The sequence below is a fragment of the Podarcis bocagei genome (assembly GCF_964188305.1).
Source record: "Podarcis bocagei genome assembly, chromosome: 1".
Classification (NCBI taxonomy): Eukaryota; Metazoa; Chordata; class Lepidosauria; order Squamata; family Lacertidae; genus Podarcis; species Podarcis bocagei.
The window spans coordinates 95441833-95466996 of NC_138125.1; the positions used below are offsets into that span (position 1 = coordinate 95441833).

At 40.4% G+C, this 25164-nt stretch overlaps 1 protein-coding gene and 1 long non-coding RNA gene across 7 annotated transcripts in view; one reads left to right on the plus strand and one right to left on the minus strand.

Annotated features, from left to right (window-relative positions):
• MYLK (myosin light chain kinase) overlaps nt 1–25164 on the minus strand; it is a 181723-nt gene that overhangs the window by 130045 nt on the left and 26514 nt on the right. For 3 of the 4 annotated variants that reach the window (XM_081188192.1, XM_081188190.1, XM_081188191.1), the window contains one exon: nt 5651–5823. In XM_081188192.1, the coding sequence (XP_081044318.1) occupies nt 5651–5815 (165 nt within the window). In that variant the 5' untranslated portion in view covers nt 5816–5823. Of the gene's footprint in view, nt 1–5650; nt 5824–14058; nt 14196–25164 lie in introns of those variants that run through there. The other variant, XM_081188193.1, reaches the window with a different exon arrangement.
• On the plus strand, nt 7903–24961 carry LOC308584321. Of its 3 annotated transcripts, none has more exons than XR_014006769.1 (3): nt 7903–8130; nt 19695–19812; nt 24522–24961. It is a non-coding gene; the product is annotated as an uncharacterized lncRNA (long non-coding RNA). The 3 variants fall into 3 exon arrangements; XR_014006770.1 differs by lacking the exon at nt 7903–8130 and adding an exon at nt 12414–12518; XR_014006771.1 differs by lacking the exon at nt 7903–8130 and adding an exon at nt 13365–13563.

The window sequence follows — 25164 nt, forward strand, 5'->3', positions numbered from 1 at the left end:
TGGTTTTTGTTTACGTAGTTAAGTAAGTTCCTTATTTCTCTGAAATTAGTGGGGAATGTAACATTTTGAATGAAGTGAAACTTGATGTTTAACATGTCCAAATGCTTAAAAGTACCCTCCATCATCAATACTACTGTCATTCGGTTCAGTGTCTATGTAGGTGCTAGGTGAAAATATTGTCCTTATGCCAAAGATATGTATGTGCAACACTAGTGTTTTGAGAAAACAATACTTAACTTCCATTTTTAATGACTTTCAATGGGGAAAAATAAGTTTGTATCAAAATTTTGCTATATGATAAAACATCAACTAACAACTCTATGACTTTAAAAGTTTGGGAACTGCTGTTGTACACAGGTTGCATTTAAAGCACAGCTGAAGCATGTCTTCTCTCAAAGTGCTTAGTGGGTCCCTATAGTGGGCCTGCTATAAACCTGTGCCATAATACTGGTTCTCTTGCAACATCTGTTGGTGTCCTGGACTATAAGAACAATAAGGTGAGGATTGCATTATGTTTTAAGTGCACTGAGAAATCATTTACTAGTGGCTTCTGGTAACCCAGCTTTTTGCAGTACAGGCACACTAATTATTTGACAGCAAGGGCTATACACCAGATTTCGTACTCATTAGAATTTTTCTGTTTTTCCTATGCAGGAATCAAAAATGTCTCACAGTTGCATAAATGAGACACTGGTTCCTTAAAGTACCCCCTCTCCAGAAAAGTTATAATTAAACTAAGCAAACTAATAAATAAATGAATTACAAATGAATTTTAGACTGGAAAAAGAACCATGTTCATCATCTTCATACCTCCTCATACAGCCAGGCTACTGTCTTTCTCCTGAGACATGGCAGAGACAACATGCAGCCCTAATATCAGGCACAGGTTCAGAGCAGTGTAAGGTTTCCCATTTCCTGATACACTTCAAAAGAATGCCTGTATTGCAAAGATAGCTTTGTTCTGGTTAGCATCAAGTTCTCAACAGCCTACTGATTTAGAGGGAGTTAAAGCTATCACCCATGCCAGAGAGCACAAACATAGATCAGAATGCCTCTATTTCCAATGTACAGCTGCGTGTGCCGTTGTTTGTGTAGCCAACAAAACACAACCCACAAGCAAGAAGAAGGTACCGTCAAGCTTCAGGGCACATCAAGGTTTTCAAAAGTACAAAAACCTTTAGGAAAAATAGGTAATAGTGATCTCAGTTCTAATAGTGATCTCACTTTGCCAAGTGGTGATGACTGGGAACAGAACACCAATTGATCATTAAGGGAGAAAATAGAAAACTTTGTAGCAGGCTGCACTTGTAAATTCTAAAGAATGGTGCCTTTTCACAGGTCCATTCTAAAGAAATATTACACACAAACAAACAAAAATTCTTCTGCTGATTTAAAGACTCTTCCAAAATGCTTTACCTGGAATATAGTATCAGACCCAGCTCTCGCTTCTAGACACTATGGACTAGTGGTCATTTTCCTAGCTTTTTTTTTTTTTTGCAGTACTTCCCTTGAAACCACAAGGTTTAAATTTCTCTTTCCTTGGACAGAATGCACATTGTCTATACAGTAATCTTTTAAAAATCCCCTAGAGTTGTAATTTCTATTGGGCATTGGTCTGCTGCCCACTCAAAGCTGGAAGCAAGCAGTCAGATTTATTTTTTTAAAAAAAATTTTTTTAGTTGTCTGCAACCAGTCCTTTTAAAAAGTACCCGTCATTGTGAGGTAGCAGGACCAGTAAAACAGTGGCTAGCTGGCATCCCTACATTTAATGCTCCTATTACTGACAACAGTAGTTTAAAGAAGATGATACAGTTGATACCTTGGTTTAAGAACAGCTTAGTTTAGGAACAACTTGGATTAAGAACGCTGCAAACCCCGAAGTAGGTGTTTTGGTTCATGAACTTTGCCTTGGAAGCAGAACATGTTCCGCTTCCTGTTGAGTGTTTTCCATTTGTAAACTGAGTCCCCCGCTGCTATGGAAAAGCACACCTTGGTTTAAGAACACTTTGGTTTAAGAACGGACTTCCAGAACGGATTAAGTTCGTAAACCAAGGTACCACTGTACTGGACATCCATAAGGCAACTTACCATGGTTCTGTCATCTAAAATATCAGCAATAAGAATTTCCCAATATCAAGGAAGCAGACAGGCCATAGCTAAAAACCTTGTGTCTCTTGTGGAGGTCATTTTTGCACTTTCATATGCACTGATCTAATTTGTATGTAACACTAAACTGTGGTTTAGCATTACATGCATGAGCCTCAGGGTCATGAGCTCCCCACTCCCTTATTCTGCACAGTTACAAAGAGCTCAGAAGCATATTATTATTATTTATTAAATTTCTATACTGCCCTTCATCCTAGAATCACAGGACGGTTTACAATATAGAAACACAAAAATAACATAGTAACAAATGAAAACAATTCCCCCTCCCAGGGGCCAGGATTTAGGGAGAGACAACATCATGTTCTACATGGAATAACACAAAACATTTCCTTTTATTGTTAGTAAATTCATGGAGAAATTTCTTAATGAAGAAAAAGACACACTACACATCTTGCTTTAAAAAGAAACTATCCATGTTATCAGAAAGATTGTTGGTTTTTGCTTTTTTTGAAAGATACACAGTATTTTGTTCTTCACCTCTACTTCAGTTGCCCTGGATTTATGACGTCACTTTAACTTCTGCATTTTTCTTCTCTTTCAAGTTCTGCTTCCATGCAAATTATTTTGTCATATACTGTACACTGGGAAAAATAACAGAGATCAGATTCTGTGGGGTTTTTATCAGGGCTTTTAAAATGAGAATATAAGATCTTTACAATATCAACTTTATATCCTGCCTTGGAGTCTCAAAATGTTTGTTCTTTCTGATAACATAAATTCCAGTACAGAAGAGTTCTTTGAAGAAAATCTCCTGTCTAGCCATTTTTGCTTTAGCCCAAGTAGAGTTTAATATTTATATTGTGTGATTAAGCCAAGTATCAGTAACCATCCATCAAAGCATCTGCTCCTTATTTTTCTGATAGAAAACTTTATACTGTATAGCTATAGGTACCGTAACAGCTGCACTTCAGTAAATGCTATCAATCAAATTAAAAACAAACTTGGTCAAATGTGGCAATCCCAAGTCAAATTCCCACCTTAGACATAATCACACCTGGTCTTTCCATACAGGCAGAGTAAGCAAATAGAATACAGAGAGCAAGATATGTTTTTTAAAAAATTCTCCACATAAACAGAAATCCAATAGAGCAAGCAAAGATCTGAGCTTGAAGCCTTTGTGCTGATCTCTTACTGCAGATCCCATCTGTATTATACATTTGAAGCATATACATTTGAAGCATTATTAGACCACTTTAGGTAGTCAAAGATATCTAACCTTGCTCCAGAGTTAGCGAGGGCTACCAAACAATGGAGCTAGTGGAACCCCCCCCCACACACACATTTAAGTAATTTCCTCTTCCCATTTTGAGCACTGGATGACACAATGTTTGGTAGGTCCCTCCCCACACAACCATATGAAGAGGTGTTTGTGAAGAATTCAGGAAGCTGCAGAAGGGGGAAGGACGAAAATCCACTGCATGAGCTTGCCTTCTATTTGCACAGCTCTGGATACAACCCAGTGTTTTATGGACTTACTGTTTTAAAATTCTTAGCAGCCCTGAGAAGTTTTACCTGAAGAACAGCAATCATCAAATAAATAAAAGTAAATATGGAAAACCCCCAGACCTTCATTCAATAAAGTGGAAACAAATTATTTGGAAGACATTCCATTAATGTCAAATGGGACTAATTTCCACATACTTGGTGTTGTGTATTGAGTCAAAGGATTTTATATCTGTATTATTATTGTCTGTATTTGCATTAGGGTAAAGTAACTGCCTTTTGGTTCCAGAGGGTACAGCTACTATTGGTTCATTTAAGCTGCTGTATTTGGATCCTCTGTCTTATTGGTTCCCTCCAAAAGGCAGGACTGTGATTGCCTGATATTGTTCCCTCCAAAATGTATCCTTTCTTGCTAATTCCCTGTTCCTATAAATGTAGCTTTCCTCTCCCCAGTCTTTAGTCTTGTTGCTTTAATAAAGAAGTGTTACTAGAGAACTGTCTCCAGCATGTTATATCAAGAGAGCTGAAATCACAAACCCCACGTCACAACACTTATCAGAGGAGTGAATCCAATAGGCCATTGTACAAGCGAAACAACTTCCGCTCACAAAGCAGAACAGGTTGGGGAACTCCTACAGTTGATGGGGGGCGCGTACAGGGGCATATAGAGAGTAGGAAAGGAACTTAGGTTGTGCTGGTGAAAGTCATTGGGCTCCTGCAATGATTTGGTTGGATACAAAACAGTTTGAGCTAGTATTTTAGCAGGAAATAACAGCTGCAGCTTGCTTGAAAAGCAAAGTGTTGGTGGAAATTGCCCCCCCCCCAAAATTAGAATATATGTTATTCAGACTTTCTGAAACATAATTCTGGACTAGATACTATTCTTAAAGACTTGCTCTTCATCTTCAAGTGTAGAAGCACCTGTGGCAAACTGAAACAGGGCACATTTATTAACAGTAGAACCTGCCAAAGAATAGCCCAGGTGAAATGCATGCAGCTAGAGCTCTTAGTTGAAATAGATACCCCATTCAAGTGGTCCGCAGCCAGTTATTAAAAGGGACTTCTCTGTTGTTGCTGCTGCAATATTGAAAGAGATGTTGTTTTGAACAGCACATACACAGTGTTATGTCTTGGACAATTTAGGATACAAAGGTGTGATTGCATAACCTACTGAAACAAAAAAATCCAATATATAAAATAATGACTCCATCTGTACATATCATGGACAGGTTGTGTAACTTTTATAGGGAATATCATCAGTGGGAAAAGCTGCATTGCTAGTAGTTTCAGACAGGTATTTTAAAACAAATTTAGGTTGGCCTCTGATTACCCATGAAGTTCACTGGATGACACTGGACCAGTCACTGTCTGAACCTACATGTTTTCAGTCTACAAAAGCAGAGAATGAAACTTGTATAGTAGTAAATTACCCATGATGACAAACCCTCATATGGCAAAATATGCTGGTACATATATTTCCAAAGAACACGAATGCAAAGCATAATACTCAGTGTTAGGATTAGCTGACAGTCACACGTGGGCAAACAGCAGTGTAGTGGTTATCACTGTGGACTCTAGCTAGGAATACCCTGTCTGAGCCTAACCTACCTCAAATGCTTATTATAGTGTAGGTAATGCACATTTGTGGATGCCACCTTGAGCTCAATGGAAGGATGGGATACAAACGTAAACATTAAAGTACCATATAGTGAGCAGCCTACTATTTCACATACTGGTGGGGCTCATTTTGAGCTGTTCATAACAGATTGTAGACAATCATATTATTTTTACACATATATTTAATTCAAGGAAGAGACACCTTTAGGTCATTTGAGATTGTGCACCAAAGGCTCTTGCCAGGTAAATGATTAATTCAGAATGGCTGTTTTCCAATTTCTCAAGTGCACAACACTGGTGAATGGTACTCCTGCTGAGTACTTTTTTCCTGCTGTGAACATGTCCCTCCATGTTCCTGAGTTCAACATGGGATACTTTCTTGTCCCCCTTTGCCCCAAGCACCCACCTAGAAAGCTTGCCTTACCTTTCCTTCAAACCTGGCTGTGCTTCCAAGTGGCACCCGGATATTCCTTGGAGGTAAAGTAAACGCCGGTGCTTCTGTTGGAGCAGGAGACTTTAGAGAGGAGTGGTCCAGGGTCAAGGTGGCTTTGGAGATCCTAGTAGTCGTTACCAGTTTCACATCCCCCATGTTAAGAGCTTTAAAAGCAGATGAAAAACAAGGAAGTACAAATGCCTGTTATTACTTTTATAGGGACACTGTCAAACCACAGAGAAAATTAAATTAAATACCCAAGTCTTATTTATTTCAGAGGGAGAAGCAAGTAGGATGAAAGCTGAAAACAGGCAATTGTTTCTCAGAACACTGAAGTGTTAAATCTCTTTCATCCAAATCAGTGCAAATTAAACGTGCTCAACTTTTGCAGGATTATGCCCAATAAAAAGGCATTAAACCTATAGGAAAAGGACACCGTTGCTCTGGAAACCCCTTGGCTGCAGGAACAATGAGAATTTTTTTTTAAAGAAACCAAACACATAAAATAATTGATCCCTCCTTGTGTGTGAAAAACTGGAGGAATAACCAGGCTAAAGCAACTATGAAATAATAACCACAAGAGCTTAATGGGAAAGGGGTGGAGGGGAATCCAGCAACCTGAAAACTACTTGCATCAGTAATAAATAAATACAATCGTCTAGACGAAAAGTGTGGTTTTAAAGATGGACTGTCTCCATTTATATGGCTTTTCCAGGACAGAACAGACAAGAATTAACTGTACTATAAACAATTTTGCAACAGCAAGCCTCACAATGGGGAAGGGAAATGAACCAAAAGCCTAGAATTATGCCTACAGTAGTTGTGCCTTTTCTTTTCACTGATTATACAAACTGATTTCACAAAATGTGAGGGCAAATCATCAGGAAAGGAGTTTCAGAAACAACTATGCAGCTGCATTTGGAAAGCTGCAGATTATTTTTTCTCTATGATTTTTAATGTCTGCTAGGTCAAAGTCATAGTGATCCCATACCAGCCACTGAATCCCCTTATAAATCTCCACACAATCAAATACAGCTTTTGCCTTGCTGTGGCGCCACTCATCAACAATATGAATTCTAGACCCCACTGAACCATGCTCTGAAGAATAGTAGCTGCAGCTTCGCTCCTGCAAAGGCTAGTGCTTGCTGTTCTGAAGCTCCACGTGGCAGAAGAAATGCTCCGACGACAACAGGATCAGCTGGCAAAAAACGTGAGGGCTAGCCGGCGAAAAGAGGGCGAGCCCCTTCTGCGCCGGCCCTAAATAGGACAGGCCATGCCCCCCCCAGCCAGCTGATTGGCCGGCTGGGGGGGCAGGCCCGGCCGGGATTCCCCTGCTCTCGCGGGGGCTGCGACCAGCCCCCGCTCATGTGGGGTGGGCGTGAAGCCCGCAACCCCATCTCCTGGGCAAGCTGGAAGTGGCTTTGCCTTGCTGTGGCGCCACTCATCAACAATATGAATTCTAGACCCCACTGAACCATGCTCTGACTTGCTTTTTATTCTTGTTGCTCTCAGTCTCATTCAGTCCCTGCATCTACTTGTTGGTCCCTCAAGTGTCTTGCAGCAGCTATTTCCAAATTTTAGTAATGCAATTCTTAAATCCTGCACTGACTTCAAGGCTCTCTTGTTTTTTGCAAGCAGGGAAATCTAGGCCTACTAGAAGAACGGCTGCTAAAATAATTTTTTGATGAAGATTTTCTCCACAGTAAGAGCAGGAGGAATCTCTTTTTAAAAAGGAAAACAGAGGTTAAAATGTTTAAAACATGCAATACCACACAAATTAAGCTTTTTGGCCACCTGGGTAACGAAGCAGCTGGATATCTACATGCCAGCAAAGCAGACATACCAATGGAACTTTCTTTTTATTTTCAGGTATGCAATGGCCACTGCCCCAAGTGCCTCTAGCAACTTCTATCATGATTCTCAGAGTGGATTAACGATCACTCCCTCTTCACAAGGAATCTGGGAACTGTAGCTCTGTGAGGGGGATAGGGGCCGCAGCTCCATTAACAAACTTCAATTCCCAGAATTCTTTGGTGGAAACAATAACTTTTTAAAAATGATATCAGTGTTTTAAATATATGGTGTGTGAATGTGGCCTTATCCAGGTGACACCGGGTGTACTGAACGTCAACATCAAGGATGGGGGCCAAATCAAGCCCCCTGAGGCCTATCAAGCCTTCAGAGCTCTCCCCAGGCCACCACCCCCTTGTTCCAATGTGTTTTTGCCTAACTCAAATGTGTCCTTGAACTTTGATAACTCTGCTTGCTTGCCTGCCTGCCTGCTTGCTTGGAAGTTAGAAGTAGATGTGTGAGAGTATACAGATTAGCTTACTGTACAAATTTAACATTTATGTTCATTGCTTCATCCAATTTTGTCAGTTTTGGCCCTTTGAAGGTTTCCCACAAGGGAATGGGAACCTCGAGCTGGAAAATGTTTTCTACCTCAGTAGTGTACAACGTTATTAAAATGGGTAAGTGATGAATTTTTAATGGACAAGACTTACGTAATGATTAAAAGAAAAGGTAGGGGTCTTTGGCATGCTACATGTTCAATAGTTTCAGAAATGTATGTGAAACAGCAAGCAACACCTCTGTCCTCATCAGCTGACATTTATAAGGCAATAGCCACGAATACAAAAAATAGTCATCAACAACTTTGTGCAGTTCTAGGCAATTATCAATTTATTAGGGAAAGGACAAAAGCACTAGTTCACAGGGAGGAAAATGTGGACCTTAAGTCAAGAAATTAATATCCCTTCTTGTTTTTCCAGTAAAATAAAAGTCTGAGATCACAGTTGGATCCCATTCATGAGACTGTCCCAAGAAAAGTAGACAATCCACTTTGATTTTTTCACACATATAATTGTTTTCAAAAGACACAGTACAATTACTAAACATTACCTAGTCTATTCTGTCCTGTGAAGTCACAAAACCTAGAGAACCTTGCAGCGGAGCAACCAGAGCCTCTGTTTCCCCCTATCTGAATGTGCACACACACAACTGTAGCTCCAATGCTTTTCTCCAAGCTATCGCATGCCTTGTCATGAGGAATGCCAGGGGCTCCACAACCACAGGTTGTTAATGCTAAGTTATTACAGAGGTGACACTAGGGTGAGGACAAGCATGCTAAAGGCTGGAATGCCGGAATGGGATAGAATCTGGCTTACAGGAAGGAATGCATAAAGGCACCTGGATTCCATTTTCAAGTTCTCCACGAGTGCTCTGAAATCTAGGTAAAAGATTGCTACCCTCCACCCACCAGCTGCTAACTGAAAAATTCAGTGCATTACCCACACCTGAGAAAGAAAAATATTTTCATCCATAAGCCTAAGGGGACCCCTGACCATTAGGTCAAGTCATGACCGACTCTGGGGTTGCGGCGCTCATCTCGCTTTATTGGCCGAGGGAGCCAGTGTACAGCTTCCAGGTCATGTGGCCAGCATGGCAAACCAGAGCAGCGCACGGAAACGCCGTTTACCTTTCCGCCAGAGCAGTACCTATTTATCTACTTGCACTTTGTGCTTTTGAACTGCAGGAGCAGGGACCGAGCAAAGGGAGCTCACCCCGCCGCAGGGATTCGAACCGCCGACCTTCCAACTGGCAAGTCCTAGGCTATGTGGTTTAACACCACCCGCGTCACTATCCATAAGCCTACCTGCACCCTATAAGCATAGCACCCTAGGACCTTCAATGAATTAAATATCAGTAATACAGCATATAGGTGTCTTTTAGTGGACAGAAACTCTGGAGTCTTCTGTAATGCATACTCATGTCCATAATTTTAAAGTAAGAGGGTGAGTGGAACTTCACATGAGAAGGCTTATATTCCAGTCTTCCACTCTGCCAAGTCTGTTTTTTCTGAAGAAATCATATTCCAAGGTTTAGCCATCCCCAAATATGCAATGCAGTCACTTTCATGACAGCATATCCATCACGGCGGATGTAAAGTGAGATGGAGAATTGCCAAAGGCCTCATGTCTCGTATTCTAGTTCCTCTTTTCTTTTTAAGGAATGCTAATCTGTTTTCTTTATTAATTGAAGAGACCCCACAGTTCTATACTATGCTATTATTCCTACTATTCCTATTTTGTAGCCTTAAATCAGGAACAATTACTCCTTACTGGCCAAAATAGATGTCATTTTAATAATGATATAAACAACAGCTGGGGGAGGGGTCGATTTTCAGAAAGAAAATGGTACGGCTACGGCTGCTTTTGGTAAGGGAAAAGGTGTCAGAAATCCCAAATAAGGGATTCAAATGTGCTACAGTGGTACCTCAGGTTACATATGCTTCAGGTTACATACGCTTCAGGTTACAAACTCCGCTAACCCAGAAAAAGTGCTTCAGGTTAAGAACTTTGCTTCAGGATGAGAACAGAAATCGTGCTCCAGCGGCGCGGCAGAAGCAGGAGGCCACATTAGCTAAAGTGGTGCTTCAGGTTAAGAACAGTTTCAGGTTAAGAACAGACCTCCAGAACGAATTAAGTACTTAACCCGAGGTACCACTGTACCTCCGGAAGAACGGACCTCCGGAACGAATTAAGTACTTAACCCGAGGTACCATGGGTTACATACGCTTCAGGTTACATATGCTTCAGGTTACAGACTCTGCTAACCCAGAAATAGTGCTTCAGGTTAAGAACTTTGCTTCAGAAGTACAGGTTAAGTACTTAACCTGAGGTACCACTGTACTGAAGTAATGCCTAGTTCTAAAGCAGGCAATTCTCAAGGGAAACTTTAAATGTACATCACCAGTCCAGAACATTCATATTTGCAGTAGTTCCAGCAGAGTCACTAAAACCAGGGCACAGTCTCTTAATGCATGTCCAAGGCACATGATGCTGCAGTCACAGTGAAGCTAAGCAGTCTGAACAACTTAGCTGGGACCCCATGTAGGGTCACCTGCAGTTCTAATGTGGAAGGGTCATAAAATGGGAAATGTAACATGGGTACTAGCCTTTAAAATAAAGAAAATCCTTACAAACAATACCAAGAGTAAACTGCTTCAGAAAATCTAGTTTAAAAGCACCTGACCCCCATCTACTGGTATTTGATATAGATGGAGACGGTATGTTTAACCTCCAACAGGTATGGAAAACTGATTTGAACATAGAATTTGAAGATGATGTTTGGAAAGCTTACTGGAATAAACCTATAATCACTACAGCATCTAAACAAATTCAAGAAGGTATGATAAAGGTTGTCTACAGATGATACACAACGTTCGAAACTCCCATTGTTTTAGGCACGTTTCATGACAGGGAATTTCATTTATGTGAGCAGTTTCTGAGCTCTGGGCGCAGTACTATGCCTAAGATTTCAGATTAAAACTGGAACTGCTGGAAGGAAAGGAGTACATTTTTCTGGCTCCCCACTTCCAGCCGCAGTTTTGTAGTCTCCAGATGAGGACTAGACCATGTGAAAAATTAACGTTAAAGCAAAGGTTATGGGATAATGCACACAGTGACTTGCGATCTCGATCACACGCAGTCTGTAGTCCGCTGGCAGTAGGAGTACAATATGGGCATGTCTTTAAGTTAACATCTTACATTAAAAACCTGACAGTACCAAACTATCGAAGGCTTTTCACCAAAGCCAGATAAACGTCTTTCCTTCTGCAATGTTGGATGGTAGGTTGAGAGTAGTTCCCTACCAGGACAGACTTTGCTCGTGTGCTCAAGACATCAATTCCATAAAACATATTTTGTTACACTGTGCAAAATATGAGCAAGCCAGGGCTGAACTGATACTACCCTTGCTGGTACCTTTCCCGGGAAAATCAGAGGCTCACTATGTCATGTTCCTATTGAAAGACCGGACAAATGCTAGAACATTAGCAGTGACAAAGTTTTTATCAGTGGTTGCAAGAACCAATGATCCCTATATTCTGAACAAAATGCTTATTTAACCTGGGGGTAGGCTGTATGAATTGTGTATTGCTTTGTAACGATTTACTGGGTCTCTGGACCGTAATAAAGATTGATGATGATGATGAACAAACATTTTAGCTGCAATATAAAAAAATTCCTTCCAGTAGCACCTTAAAGACCAACTAAGTTAGTTCTTGGTATGAGCTTTCGTGTGCATGCACACTTCTTCATACCAAGCTCATACCAAGAACTAACTTAGTTGGTCTTTAAGGTGCTACTGGAAGGAATTTTTTTATTTTGACTATGGCAGACCAACACGGCTACCTATCTGTAACTGGAAACATTTTAGCTGCAGTCCATTCATTTTCAGCTTTGTATTCTTTTTATAAAAAGTGTGTTTAGATACTCGGTTGCAGTGCCCATAACTTACATTTAAGGTGCCATTTAGCTTCTAGCTTTCATATCTCAGTTTCTAACACTGATGGCACATTATGCCTGTACGCATAATATACCATCAGTACATTACTCCACCATTATGCTAGAGAGGTTGCTTAATCCCTGGCACAGATTTACATATGTGGTGGACTTGCTCAAAATTTAATTATGAATCCACAATTGGCACTCTTAAACCATTTTTGTTGAAAGTAAGTCTCCAGGCCTGCTAGAAAGAGAGTTACAGTGCAATATAAGCAATTTCTGTGAAACGAGAGTGAGTGTGGTGTGACTACCTTGTATATTTTTCCTGGTACTGAGAAATGTTCCCTAATGCCATTAGAAGCAACAACATCAATGGGTGTACATGTGTAAAATCAACACTGTATGATATCCACAATCAGGACCAGAAAGAAAAATGTAGCTGACCTCCTTTAGTAAGCATAGTGACACACTCAGTGAAGATGGGAGCAGGGCAACATGATTGGGTTGATTTAATCTTGGCCATTCCCTGCCTAAAACAACAAAGAATTCAGGGATTCTCCACATGTGTTAAGGTAAAATATAAACTTACAAGGACTCTTGATACTGAAGCTCCCTGTGACTACTTATTCCCTCACCTAGGTGTAAATTAAAGCTGGGGCATGATGGAAATGAAAACTGTACTTTTATTAAGTAGCACTCAAAGAGGGATAAAAAGCGTGGAAGTGTCACAATTAAAAGCATAGTACTTATTTTCTGTAAAAAATGCTGTTTCAGGTTGAAAGAAGAATTTTACTTTTAATTATCCACAACAGAAGTGTTTCTATCAAAATTATCTCCTCCTAGAATGGGGCTTTCCACTTTTACTCCTCCTGTAAAAGTACCTCTATCCTCTTTTGGGGACCTTTTCCTCAGAAAATTAAACAGGTTTATCCTGCCTACCAAATCTCTAAGCGTACCTAGCTACTTCCATAGCCAGGCCCTATCTGCTAGCAAAACTTCCAATTTTCTATTTGCCATCCACATTATTCCCTGGTTGGCCGTTTCTCCTGCCTGTCATAATTTGGTTAATGGTCTCCAGGATGAGAGACCATCAAAAGCATACGATTGTTGTGAGTGTTTGTTTGTTGTGGCCACAACTCCCACCCCAAAGCAGCTATTTTGGGACAAGTGCTCCCACCTTCACAAAATTCATAATACGCCCACTGTTCCAAACAGACTGACAATCCCTGAACTAGACATTCTTTAAATAGCAGATTATTCCCTCACAGCAGCTCTTTAGATAACCCTGTCTTCAAGCAAAGACTACATTAACTATAATTACAATGCTGAATATGGCACAACATCCACACAAAAAGATAAAAAAATACAGATGCACAACATAATCCTTTCTAAAAAGAACACAGATCCTTACAAATTCTCACACTATGAGCCATAATCTTTCTAATTCTGAGACAAGCTGAACACATTTCAAGCATTTTCTGTCAGGAAACTGCAGCCCAGCCCCACTGCCTTCACACCCTCCCCTCACTTTCGGCTTCTTTACATGCAGAAATAAAGGCAGGAAACAAAAAGATTAAGTCATAACTAGCTGCTCTCACCATAAATTTGTGGCAGGAGGTAAATATGTACCGTCGGCTTCCAACATAGCTGTTTGATTACATTAGGTTTCCTTTGCCCCAGTCAGAAAAAGAGGTGAAAGACGGAACTTAGATGCAGCCAGTGTTTACAGCTTAAATTTATTATTTATTATTATTATTATAATTATTATAATTACTATCATTATTATACTTCATTCCACAGCACTGCAATGTGGATTTTTGCTGCTGTTTTGTATTGTTCCTTAATAATGGGAAAGAAAAGCACACTGGTTGTTGCTTGTATATATGTAACTACTGTACTTCACATTTTAAAATGTTAATAACAAAATTCAGTAAGTCCCTGCTTGGCCCAAACATATATTAGAAAACTCGGCAAAAATGCTGCTAGAAATTTTATTATCCTGGTTACTTCACACCCACAAGGTAGGACGACTAGTTGCAAAAGGGACAAGTATACCTCTACCTTTAACAATGGGAAAGACAAAAGCATTTCAGCTGATTTAGCTTCACTCACCTCTGTATGAGAAGCTGCATGCAGCTTTCAAAAATTTCCTACTTCCACACAACTGTAAGGGTACAGGAGGAGCCTTAGCTTGCCTTGGCTTATTGAGAGAGCCAGCGTAATCTGCTCAGCTGCAGAGCACAAAGGAATCAAGAGCTCTGAGATTAGAAGATATCTGGAGGGGTGGCCCATCCCATTTAGCTACCAAAGGCAAAACGGGAAATGCTGCCTTCTGCTCCCCCACTGCATCCCCCCACTTCTGACAGTCACACCCCAGTTCTTGCTGAGCTTGATGGGAGTCAGGGTGCCCCTCAGAGCATTGCTGCCCACTAGGCTTCTCTGCCCATGGGTAGGGGAGACGAACAGCAACACCACACATCTCCCCCATGGTGGCGGAGCGCTGCCTTTTGCACTTCTGCCATCTGAGGTGGGCACTTTATCCTGCCTCATGTGTGTGCCATCTCTACTAATCTGACACTCCACCCTCTGACTCCTAAAGCAGCATCCGTTCCCCAATTAGGAACGCCAGTAAATATATCATTCTTAAAAGGTGCACTTTTAAACATTTGCCTCATAAAAAGTACCCCAATACTACACACTGTACATGATTCCAGACTCTCTTTTGAGGCATACCAAACGCCCATCTTCTCTCTGCCGCAATCCCTTCTTAGCACACTTCTTTATGCTAATCAGCTGAACAATTAAGTGTTGCACTACTTTAGGTAAGGTCAAATGACTGCCACCTGGTGCATTGTCCGTCTAAGCTCTATTTTGTACAGCTCTACTAGGATTAGTAACAAGGAAAGGCTCCCCTCGTAAAATTTGTGTGGTTTATTACAGTGCAACCTCAAGAAAGCCACCTTCTTTCCCTCCCTCTGGACTGCAATATAAAATGTCATTAAGAACATTTACTACTAGAGTTGCCAAGCTGAAACCTGGAGATTTGTCTTTTATCTATAAAACTGCTGCTGAATCAAGGGACACAACAATCTCTCAATTATTTTTCCTCAGCTCTTCAACATGCCAGATTCATACATGGATTTAGAGGGATAGGAAGAATCTCCAAGTTGCAACACTATTAACCACTTCAGAGGTTTTTATGGAGTTATAGCAGAAGAATTTACAACTTGCTTTCGAGTAACATGTCTGTAAGGAAGGTGCAACGCCATAACACATCCTGCCAGTGTTAGGATGACAGGCTTGTGGAAATATAGATTTATTTATTTTCAAAAAAATTAAGTATATAGCTGACAAGTAATAATAAAAGTTGTAGGAAGGGCCTTGAAAGCATGTTTTCACCCATGTTTGTAAAAACTCAGAATGCAGCAAGTAAGTAGTCTTTGGTGCAATTTCAGGGCCCCTTGTTAGGAATCGACCATTATACATACAGATGTATGCACTGTATTATAATCTTTCTAAGAATCTAGTGGTCTCGTGCACAGACCCCATCACTCTTCAGAGAGCAGAATTGTAGTCTAGGAATGCAGCTATACATACCTGTCAATTCCGTGCTTTGGCAGAGACACAGCTGATTTTAAAAGTAGCCTTGTGCCAAGTCTATCAGGCGCCACCACTCTTTTCATCTCCAATTTTCGATTTTAGATACCATTTTTTAACATGGCTGCACATGCACAGACTTTTTTTTAAAAAAAAGAAAATTAATGTAGGTAAACAAAGGTGGTTATACCCAATGGGGCTGAAGAGCAACAGAACTCATTCTCTGTTTTTCTAACTGGAAACCGTGGCAGGTATGGCTACACTGCCCATGGCTTCCTAAAGAACGTATTTTCTTGCTCAATCTTATGTTGTAATTGTATTCCCTGGGAGTAAGTTTTATTGAACTCAAGGACTTACTTCTGAGTAGACAATGACATGCATAAGAACTCCACTATTAATATCTCTCTGCCAAGCCTGAAGTGGTTAAGATATTGCTGGATTTTTAAGTGCAAATTACATGGATGTATTAATGTTGATTAAACCACTGAGTTCTACATAAAGGGCAAATTAGATCCACTGAAATTAATGGGCCTACTTAGTCATGTTCATTCATTTCAATGGGTCTATTCCAAATAAAACTTAGGGCTCATCCACACTTAACTTTGCTCCATGTTTCTAGGCACAGGTCTGGGCTTTCCATGTCCTTGTCCAAGCACTTTTCTTTCCCCCGCCACTTCCCCCATGAAAGCAAACAGCAAGTCAAAGAAAACCTGAATGGCTCTTTGCTCCAAGTCAGTGGTGCAGATTGGGTTTCCTGGGGAAAGTGGCAGGGCAAAAAGAAAAAGCTCTTGGACAAGGACTGGGAAAGGGTGGACCTGTGCCTGGGAAGCACAGGGCAAAAAGTAAGTGGGGGTGAGCCTTTAGCTGAATACTACCCAGCTGAATAGTACTGTAAATGAATTTTAAACCAGGACATCCTTGCATGCCTAATCTGAAACAGTAGATTAGGAAGTAGCAAATCAAGTATTGACCAAAGAGGAGGAAAAAAGTACAGCTGCTAGCTTTAAAATAATTTTTAAAAGAGCAGATAAAATGTGAAGCACACTGCACATTTTTAAGGCAATCTTCTATACTCAAGAGCTATTTTATAAAAGCAGAATGGAAATTGAAGCAAGTGGGAGATCCATATGGTAAGCAGAACATGAGAATCCAGAGGGAAGCGAGGAGGGAGTCATAGGCATTTGTGGTGGCAAATACTGCAGCTGCATCAGAAACATATGTTATGATTCTACACCATGACAGAAGGAGGAAACAATCTGAAGATGTTATAGGGCAATTTAAGTCTTAGTCATTATGCCGGATGTCCCATCTTATAATACATAGAATTTATTCTTAACTACGGAAAGGCCCATTGAATACACACTTCTGGTGGTGGTTCTGTGTAGCTTCAGTCCTCCTTCTCCCAATACCATTTACCAGTTCCAGACTGCCTCCCTTCATGCATTCTTTCCCAAGCAAATACCTGAGTTTCATGCAGGAACATGGGAAACTTTGCATTGGTTCCCTTTGTCTCACCACAAAGTTAGATGTCATTTGAGATGGGATGGAAAATAGGCAACATTCCTTCAGTGCATTAATTTCTGCTTGTTGGTTACAGCAGCTATCTTGCTACCATTGTGGTAGATTACAGTCATTCTCATTTTTACAGACCAGAAACTGAGGTTTAGGGTGCTTCTGGACCAAGCAAGGTGCATGATTTCTCAAAAGTAAGGCCACAGAGATCAGTGTGATTAACTATAAAGTGAGCGTGGGAGAATCTCAATTTCAGGTTATCTCATTTTCCAGTCTTTGCATTAAAAAAAAAATCCTCATGAAAATTTATCAGCATTTTAGTGTGAGTTTCCCCTAATACACATTTTTCTATGCAATTTGCCCTGATATCACATTTTTTGCAAAACAATTTCCCCTAATTTAATGCAATTTTGTATATTATTTCCACTAATATATGCACACTTTACGGCAATTATAAGCATTTCTGTACATATTGCTTCGGCGGAGAACTGCATTGCAAAATTCAAAGAAGTGTGAATTTCAAGATGGCTGTGTTTCAGGGTATGAATTAGGTTAGCCTTGCCTTTGAGTGGAAACAAATTGAATTTCTCCTCCATCACGTACATGTTTTCTAAGTGGTAATTCCACTCACACTTATTTTGAAGTAAGCCCTGGAGAACCTATTCCAAGTAAATGTGCGGAGAATTGGCCCATAGGTTCCTCAGCATAGTAGCTGAAAACCTGGTAGTAAAATAGGCAATATCTTAAAGAAATAGTACCTGTCATGACAGCAGCTTGGGAGCTATTGCTAGAATGGTAGAAATGAACTAAAAGCAAGCAGCACATTTGACCTGACTTGTACAGGCATATAAAACCATCAAACACCAGTTTTATATCTCTTTAACCATCAGAGTCTCTCCCAAAGTCTACTGGAAATTGTTAGTTGAGTGAAATGCGAAGTTTCCTAGGACAAGGGAATGACTATGAAACTAGCTTTAGTCTCTTGTGCAGATATGCTTTGGATGCCTGGCATGTCTCTCAATCAACATGTTGGTGACATGCAAAAAGCACTGAGATTACTAAGGAAATCACACCTCTGAAAGTCCCTTTGAAGAAAGCAACAACAACAACAACAAAGAAGCCTCACTAAACGAAATATCTGAACTTAAGGCTCTTTGGCTCAAAAATAATGCTATGTGTTGCAGACACTTAGGGTGGCATGATGAAAAAGAGGTCAGCACTCCTGCACCTTTAACTAATATGCTGCCATTTCAGCAGGTGTAGCTTACACGACCACTGTTAAAGGTGCAGGGATCCTGTCTCTTCATCAGCTGCCTTCCCTAGACAGACTGGACATTTGCAGGGCTGCATGAGTCCCAGAGTATGTGACAAACCAACTTTTCCAGTGGATAGGCCAGCTGGTTTCATAGTGAGTACACATGCAGGTGCGATAAAGGATAGGAGTGAAAAGGATAACACTAACCCACAGACTCTTTACCTCTCCACAGGCACTCTCTCTTTTCTCCCAACCAAAAACACTTCCTGTACTAAAGTTGTTCATGAAACGCTACAGGGAGGGTTCTGCTCTCCTCACCCATGTTGCTTTAAAAAATGAAACTCCTGCTTCTTCTCCCTCCATGCATTGGGATATATTAATGTCTAAATGCTCAGATTTGTTGCCTTCCCATATAGTTCTGTCCTGACAGCTGGGGGGTGGAGTGCAAACTGAGAACATTTAAATTCCAACTGCACTATGTTAAGCCCAGTTGTTGTGTACAGACATGTAATGTCTGCAACTGCAAGCATCTCACTGCCATTTTTCATTATTGTAGAGAAAACTCACAAAGCAGGAACAACCTAAGTTTTGCTAAATCTCCTTATTATAAAGGCATCCACCTAGAAAATATAATCCAACTCCTTAAAAAATCAACAATGATTTTACCGTAAATGTCAGTTGCATGTTGTCTGAATATCTGATTTTAGAGAACTAACCCTCAACACGGGATCTTTTACTTGGAGTTTGGAGCCTTACAGCAATTCTGTAATTCACCCAATATGACTACTTGCACTTACCTCCATGTGCCATTACCCAGTTCATCTTGGGAAAAGATTCTTTGTCAGGATATTGTGTGATCTCAGCTATATTTAAGAAAAGGGGAAGCTTCCTGAAAAAACTTGAAGTTCCCTGTGTTTAAAGAGCTAATTTCATTTCCAACAGTTCTTGTAAGGTACATATATTCAAAACAAGTCAATGCCAGGCAGATAACAGCACAGCAGGAGGACCAGTCTTTCTTGAACAAACTGAAATTTGCCACTGAGTATAGACTTGTTTTCAGCCTTGTAGTCAATGACTGTAAGCTCCATAAACTGCTTTAATAATAGCACCACTAAGCTCTTAAATAGCACTTTCTACCCAACCCAGGGCCTTAAAGCCCTTTACACACAATAATGGATTAAACCTCTCAATGCCAGTTGAAAGCATGCAGGGGGAAGGCATTGCAACCTGCATTTCAAAGATATGGAAACCATGGGCAAGCTGAGCTCTAGCATCACACTAGGGTACCCAAGTAAAAATGAAGGCATCTTTAACTATGTAGCCTTTAGGTACATACAGTATGTTTGTTCCTTTGTGCATAAAGATGTTTCCGTTTGCTCTATAGGACTTAAGAGATCACATGGAACCAATTTGAGATGCCCATGGACACATTCTGGAGCAACGTCTGGAAGGCTGGCAGTGCATTTCTACCTATATCTGATCTCACTGGAACTAAGCCTAAGGTATGTCATGCTCATCTGATAGCTATATGCCGGTAACCAGGTCAGGAGACTGGGTCACAGCACTGAAATAGTATCTAAGACCAATTGCTCAAGGTCATCACCACCTTTTTTGATCAAGGCATGGCTCCCACCATCTCTGTATAGAACTGTTGCCTCACCTCCTTTCAAGTAAGTCATCCTAACCAGTTTCCATATTAGAAAGCATACTAGGTTGTGACTACTGGCTACCCACCTACCAAGTGTCATTCTCCACTAGAATAGTTGCACTTGTGATGCTGCCAAGTTTGACAGACAATTCACAAGGACAGGTTTCTCAACATAACGTGTATACAACAGGCAACTTGCATAATAACATGAGGGCTTGGTTCCAAGGGTTGTGCTTATAGGTGTAAATTGTGTATAGCCAGAATTACTCTTGCAGCTGTCCCGCAGTGAGCCAGCTTGCCTTCTATAAGACAATCTCCTCACCCTAACCCTAAAACCAGGAAGGGCTTGAAGCAGGAAGAGTAGTGACGACTTCCGTGCAGGAGAAGTCTCAGGTTGTAGGCACACAACCATCAGGGGAGGGTTATATAAGCTGGCAGGTGGGGTGGGGTCTCACTGTTACTACAATTGCTCCACAGGGCGCAGATCTGTGGTGGACTGTTGCTTAGTGGCATGTGTGCACGTGTGCATCTAGAGCACCACAAGAGTTGCTGCAAGTGCTTCTTTTGTCAGTAAAGACTTAACTATCAGACATGTGCCTTCCGTAGCTGGGGTGGGCCAGGGCAATACATCTCTGCAGGCAAGCAAAGAGGGCATGGAGCTAGGCAGTGAGGGAGGTGGCCCAGGTAGTCCCAAGAACCCGCCTTGGATTAACAGAGTGTTTTCCATAGGTTCTGCCCCTAGATGCACATACTGAACTCCCCCATCCCCATCCTGCTGGGTTTAAGGGACTTCTCAACCCAAGTTCACCAGCAGCAGCACACAATTTCTGGCTATGGACAGAGATTGAAAGCTCCCATATCAACCCACCCTAATTCACCTCTACTTCGATTACCGGTAATTTGTTATCTGTTTTGCAAAGAATACATCTGTCTAATTAAGAACTCCATATATGTTAGTACAATAAGTTTTAACTTCACAAGTTGTAAGTAACTAGCAAGGTTGGCCCCCAAAGAGTTTTGAATCTGTTTTATATCCTTCCTTCATTCTGTGGGCCCAATGCATTCTTTTCACCAAAGGGTCACCATTCAAGTAAGGCAGGGCTTCTCAAAGGCTTTAAACAACAAAAGCGATGTCCAGATGTTTCCAGTAAAGCCATAGGTTAGATGTAGCAGGGCAGATTGTTCAGAAGCAACATTAACAGGGCCTCTTCTGTTCTTTTGAATTTTGGATTCTGGACGTGACAGACAACACATAAGATGAGCTTTGTTCTGATAAAGTGGGGAATACAGATACATAAGGATGATAAAAGAGTGCAAGGAATAGATTTGGAATCCTTGGGTTTTGCAATCTGAAGCTTTTCTAGACAGCTGCTGAACAGAGTTAAGTCCCTGATACTGATGAAATTTAACATTTTACAAAATAATCGTGACTGTGGTTTTCCGCAGTCCACTGCAGAAAGATAGGTTATAAGTGCCAGTCTGAGTTTTTGGATTGTGAAACCAATTTAAATGGGATTGTTTCACTTTATTCAACTGGATTTTCACTACATTTCACTCCCAAATCAAAATTCTGTATCCCAGAAACCCAGTTTCCACAATCAGAACAAAGTTATGCTCATCAAGCATTGTTGGAAGATTTCATTTTTGCTCATTTATTTAGCAACAGCAGTAATTTTGACTTTCATATATATTCCAAAATTATTTGCAAGACAGGGTAGGTAGCAAGGAGGCAGAGCTAATTGGACACACATAAAGGGAATATTAGCAGACGAGGGGCAAGTTTGCAATGCCCTATTGCCCTACTGGCCAATAATGCCATAAGCTAATGCCAGAGGTGGGATTCAAGATGACCTTAACAGATTGGAGAATTGGGCAAAAACTAACAAAAGGAATTTTAGTTGGGATAAATGTAAGGTTCTACACTTAGGCAGAAAGAAACAGCTGCATAAATATAAGATGTGGGCATATGGCTTGCCAGCAGTACATGTGAATGAAAAGGCTCTAGGGCTCTTTGTAGACCACATGCCTAAACAGTGTGATGCAGCAGCAAAAAAAGTTCACATGTGCTTTAACCCCTTTTTGACTTATTGCTGATTTTAATTTTCTTTTGAATTTTTTTATTCTTGTTTTTAATTGTTTTTATTGCTAATTTTAATGTTATACTCTTTTTGTACTTAGAGGGTTTTTTAACAGTCAAGTGGTATATAAATCTTGCTAAATAAATAAACTAGACTCTGGACATACAGACACGGTGAGCACAGTCTGGACACACACTAAGTCGCTTCAGGCTCTTCCTTGAAGTTTCGAAGGTGAAAGATTCTACAACTATTTCAGGCTGTTTTTCACACAACTAAACTGCTCTTATGACAAGTAAATGTTTAATATCCACTGTGAGCCTTTCGTCCCGCAGATTAAGCCAATTTGCTTGTTGCCTTTTCCATAGCAGAAAGAGTAAACAAAAGCTTTCCCCTCTTCTTCCTAACACCCTTTTTCATGTTAGAAAACTGTCAACATTTCCATTCAATCTTTTTGGTCGCAGCAAAAGCTCCATGCTTCCTGCAACTCCTCCCCACTTGCCCTCTAGACACGTCTTCTTCAACCTGGTGCCCACTCCAGATGTTGTTGGACTCCAACTCCCATCAGCCCCTGCCAACATGGCCAATGGTCAGGGGTGATGGGAGCTGTAGTTCAAAACACCTTGAGGCCATCAGGTTGGAGAAGGCTGCTTGTCATTCCTCTGGGTCTCCACTGAATTGTTTCCCATTTGTCAACCGTCCTTCTTGAATTGTGATGCCTAGTTTTAATTTGTCTAGTTATCAAAAAAAATCCTGCTTGATAGGATACTAAAATATATAGTGAAAGTAAAACTACAGAATATGTCTTCAATATTATATAACTTGCATTGAAATTATGTTACCTTTCAATAGAAAAATATTTTAAAATAAATATCAAGATGCATATTTACTAGAGAAACACCTTGTCATGCATATGACAATTTTAACTTTTAGATCAATGAACAGCACAATCCTATGCATGTTTTACCCAGCAAAGTCAATGAGTTTTACTCCCTACCAAGTGTGTTTAGGGTCGCAGCCAAATATTTATCCCCCCCCCCAAGCCATTACCTAATCTATTGATTGTCCTAATTAATCATTAACTGCTCATACTTCATGGAGGTGACCAACTCCTGGGAAAGTATGAAAAAAATCAATGAAAGTTACTATGAATCCCAGTGAAAAAGGTCTGCCCACCTACCAACTGCACTATAGTTGAGAGAAAGATATTTGCATAGGAAAATTTTGTATCTTGACAGTAGAAAGAGAAGATACACAAAATAGCAAGACCCGTGGACTCTTAATACCTTGCAGTATAAGTGCCAGACAAACCTGTTTAAATGAGCTAAAGAAGGTCATGCATTCCTAATTTTGATCACTTAGGTCAACAGGTTAGAATAAGAACCGAGACAGGTATGCATGGTGACATCATTATGGTAGGGATGTTCATGCAATTCATTTATCAAAGGGCTAGTTCTGAGTGGCTTTGAAGAGACCATATGTATCACTGTGTCACAGTGGGAAATTGGTTTCTTGTCCATTACCGCAAGTTTTTCCCCCACTTCTACACTGCATGGCTGTTTTCCTTTACTAATGTTTCCTGCTTAAACTGATGTAGTACAAATTGCTATAAAGTTACCCTGAGAGGCCAATTTACACTAAAAATCATCTCATTGTTTACCAATATGATGTAAGAACACCAGTAAGAGGTACACATACGTATTTATATAAAGGTATTTCTGTAGATATATTTATATAAATATAGGTGCTATCAATAAGCATAGATGTGCATGATAAACCATGCAGAGTGAGAAATTCTAAGCAAGGTGGTGATCACACTCACCTCTTGGGGTTTGCACGTTCTATAACGCCTTCTACAAGCACTGTAACCATGCTTGATAGACCTTTTCTAAAAGCATATGATGGCCAAGGAGGTGTTGCTAAGTACTGATTATATTAGCCACAGTTACCTCAATACTTTGCCAAACAGTACCCGGCTGCCTTGCCAAAATCACAGCTAAATGGCGACAAAGCCAATGGGAACAATCCCCATTGGCCTTAGATTGCCTTTAGATCAGAGCCTTGGCAAGGATTGCTAAGTATGTGTGTTGTGAGATTCTACCGTTAGGCACTAGCCATAATAATACTTTCCACATCTGTGGAAATTAGACACTTTTTGGAAAGTGTTTCCCTTCCACTGAATATGTTTTGACCAAAAGCTTTGCAAACTCTCATCATTTCAATTTCAAACTACGATGCCATTTTACCCAAGAGCTCTGTTAGGGAGAGAGGGATAATACTCAAATAGGACTTAGTCACTCTTGATACAGAAATGAAGCAGATAATCCTTAAAGGTGGTTTCCTGTTGCAACCCGGGGAGGGGGGGTCTTCTCTAAAGGCAGGTAATCCTTACTGTTAAAAGTTTGAATTAAACATTTTTGCAGTACTGTATAAGCGTACAATTAAAGGGATTGTTTTCCTTGACTTTTCTTATGATACACTACACCAGCCCCCAACAAATTGAGCAACACATTCAAAAGGGGTCAGGAACCAGAGAGGATGCCAGCAGTACTCTGCACGATATACTTAAGATAGAACATGTCATTCACCAGACAAAACGGCGTTTATTTCAACAGATCAAATGAGACAAGCCAAGAAACCCTTCAAATATCTCCAGGAGAAACACATCTGTTATCCCACATGCATAAAGAATCTACTTGCATATTGTTCACGTTACATCCTCCTCTGAACTTGACGCAGGTCATTTTGAAACTATGCACTAAATAAAATACAAGTTTCCGAGATACAGACAAGGGCGTAATTTTGACCACATGTTTGCCAGGAATGCCAAGTCCTCAAAAAGGTGTTGCTGTTGTGTTTCTTTTTTAATGTTAACTAAACAGAAATTGCTCTCTAGCTTTTTAAAAGAATTTCATAAGTTAAAGTGCTATTCACCCATAATAAAAATAGACAGCTTCAAATACAAACTGTAGCTGTATATCTCAATTTTATAAAGCCATTATGTCAATAAATACTGAGTAGAAAATTTAAAATTTGAGGCAGATTTACCACTCCTAACTCCTACTGAGGCAGGCTGCGTTCCTATTAATATGCCTCTTTAGGGTAACCTCTCCCCCTCCCTTAATGCTGTT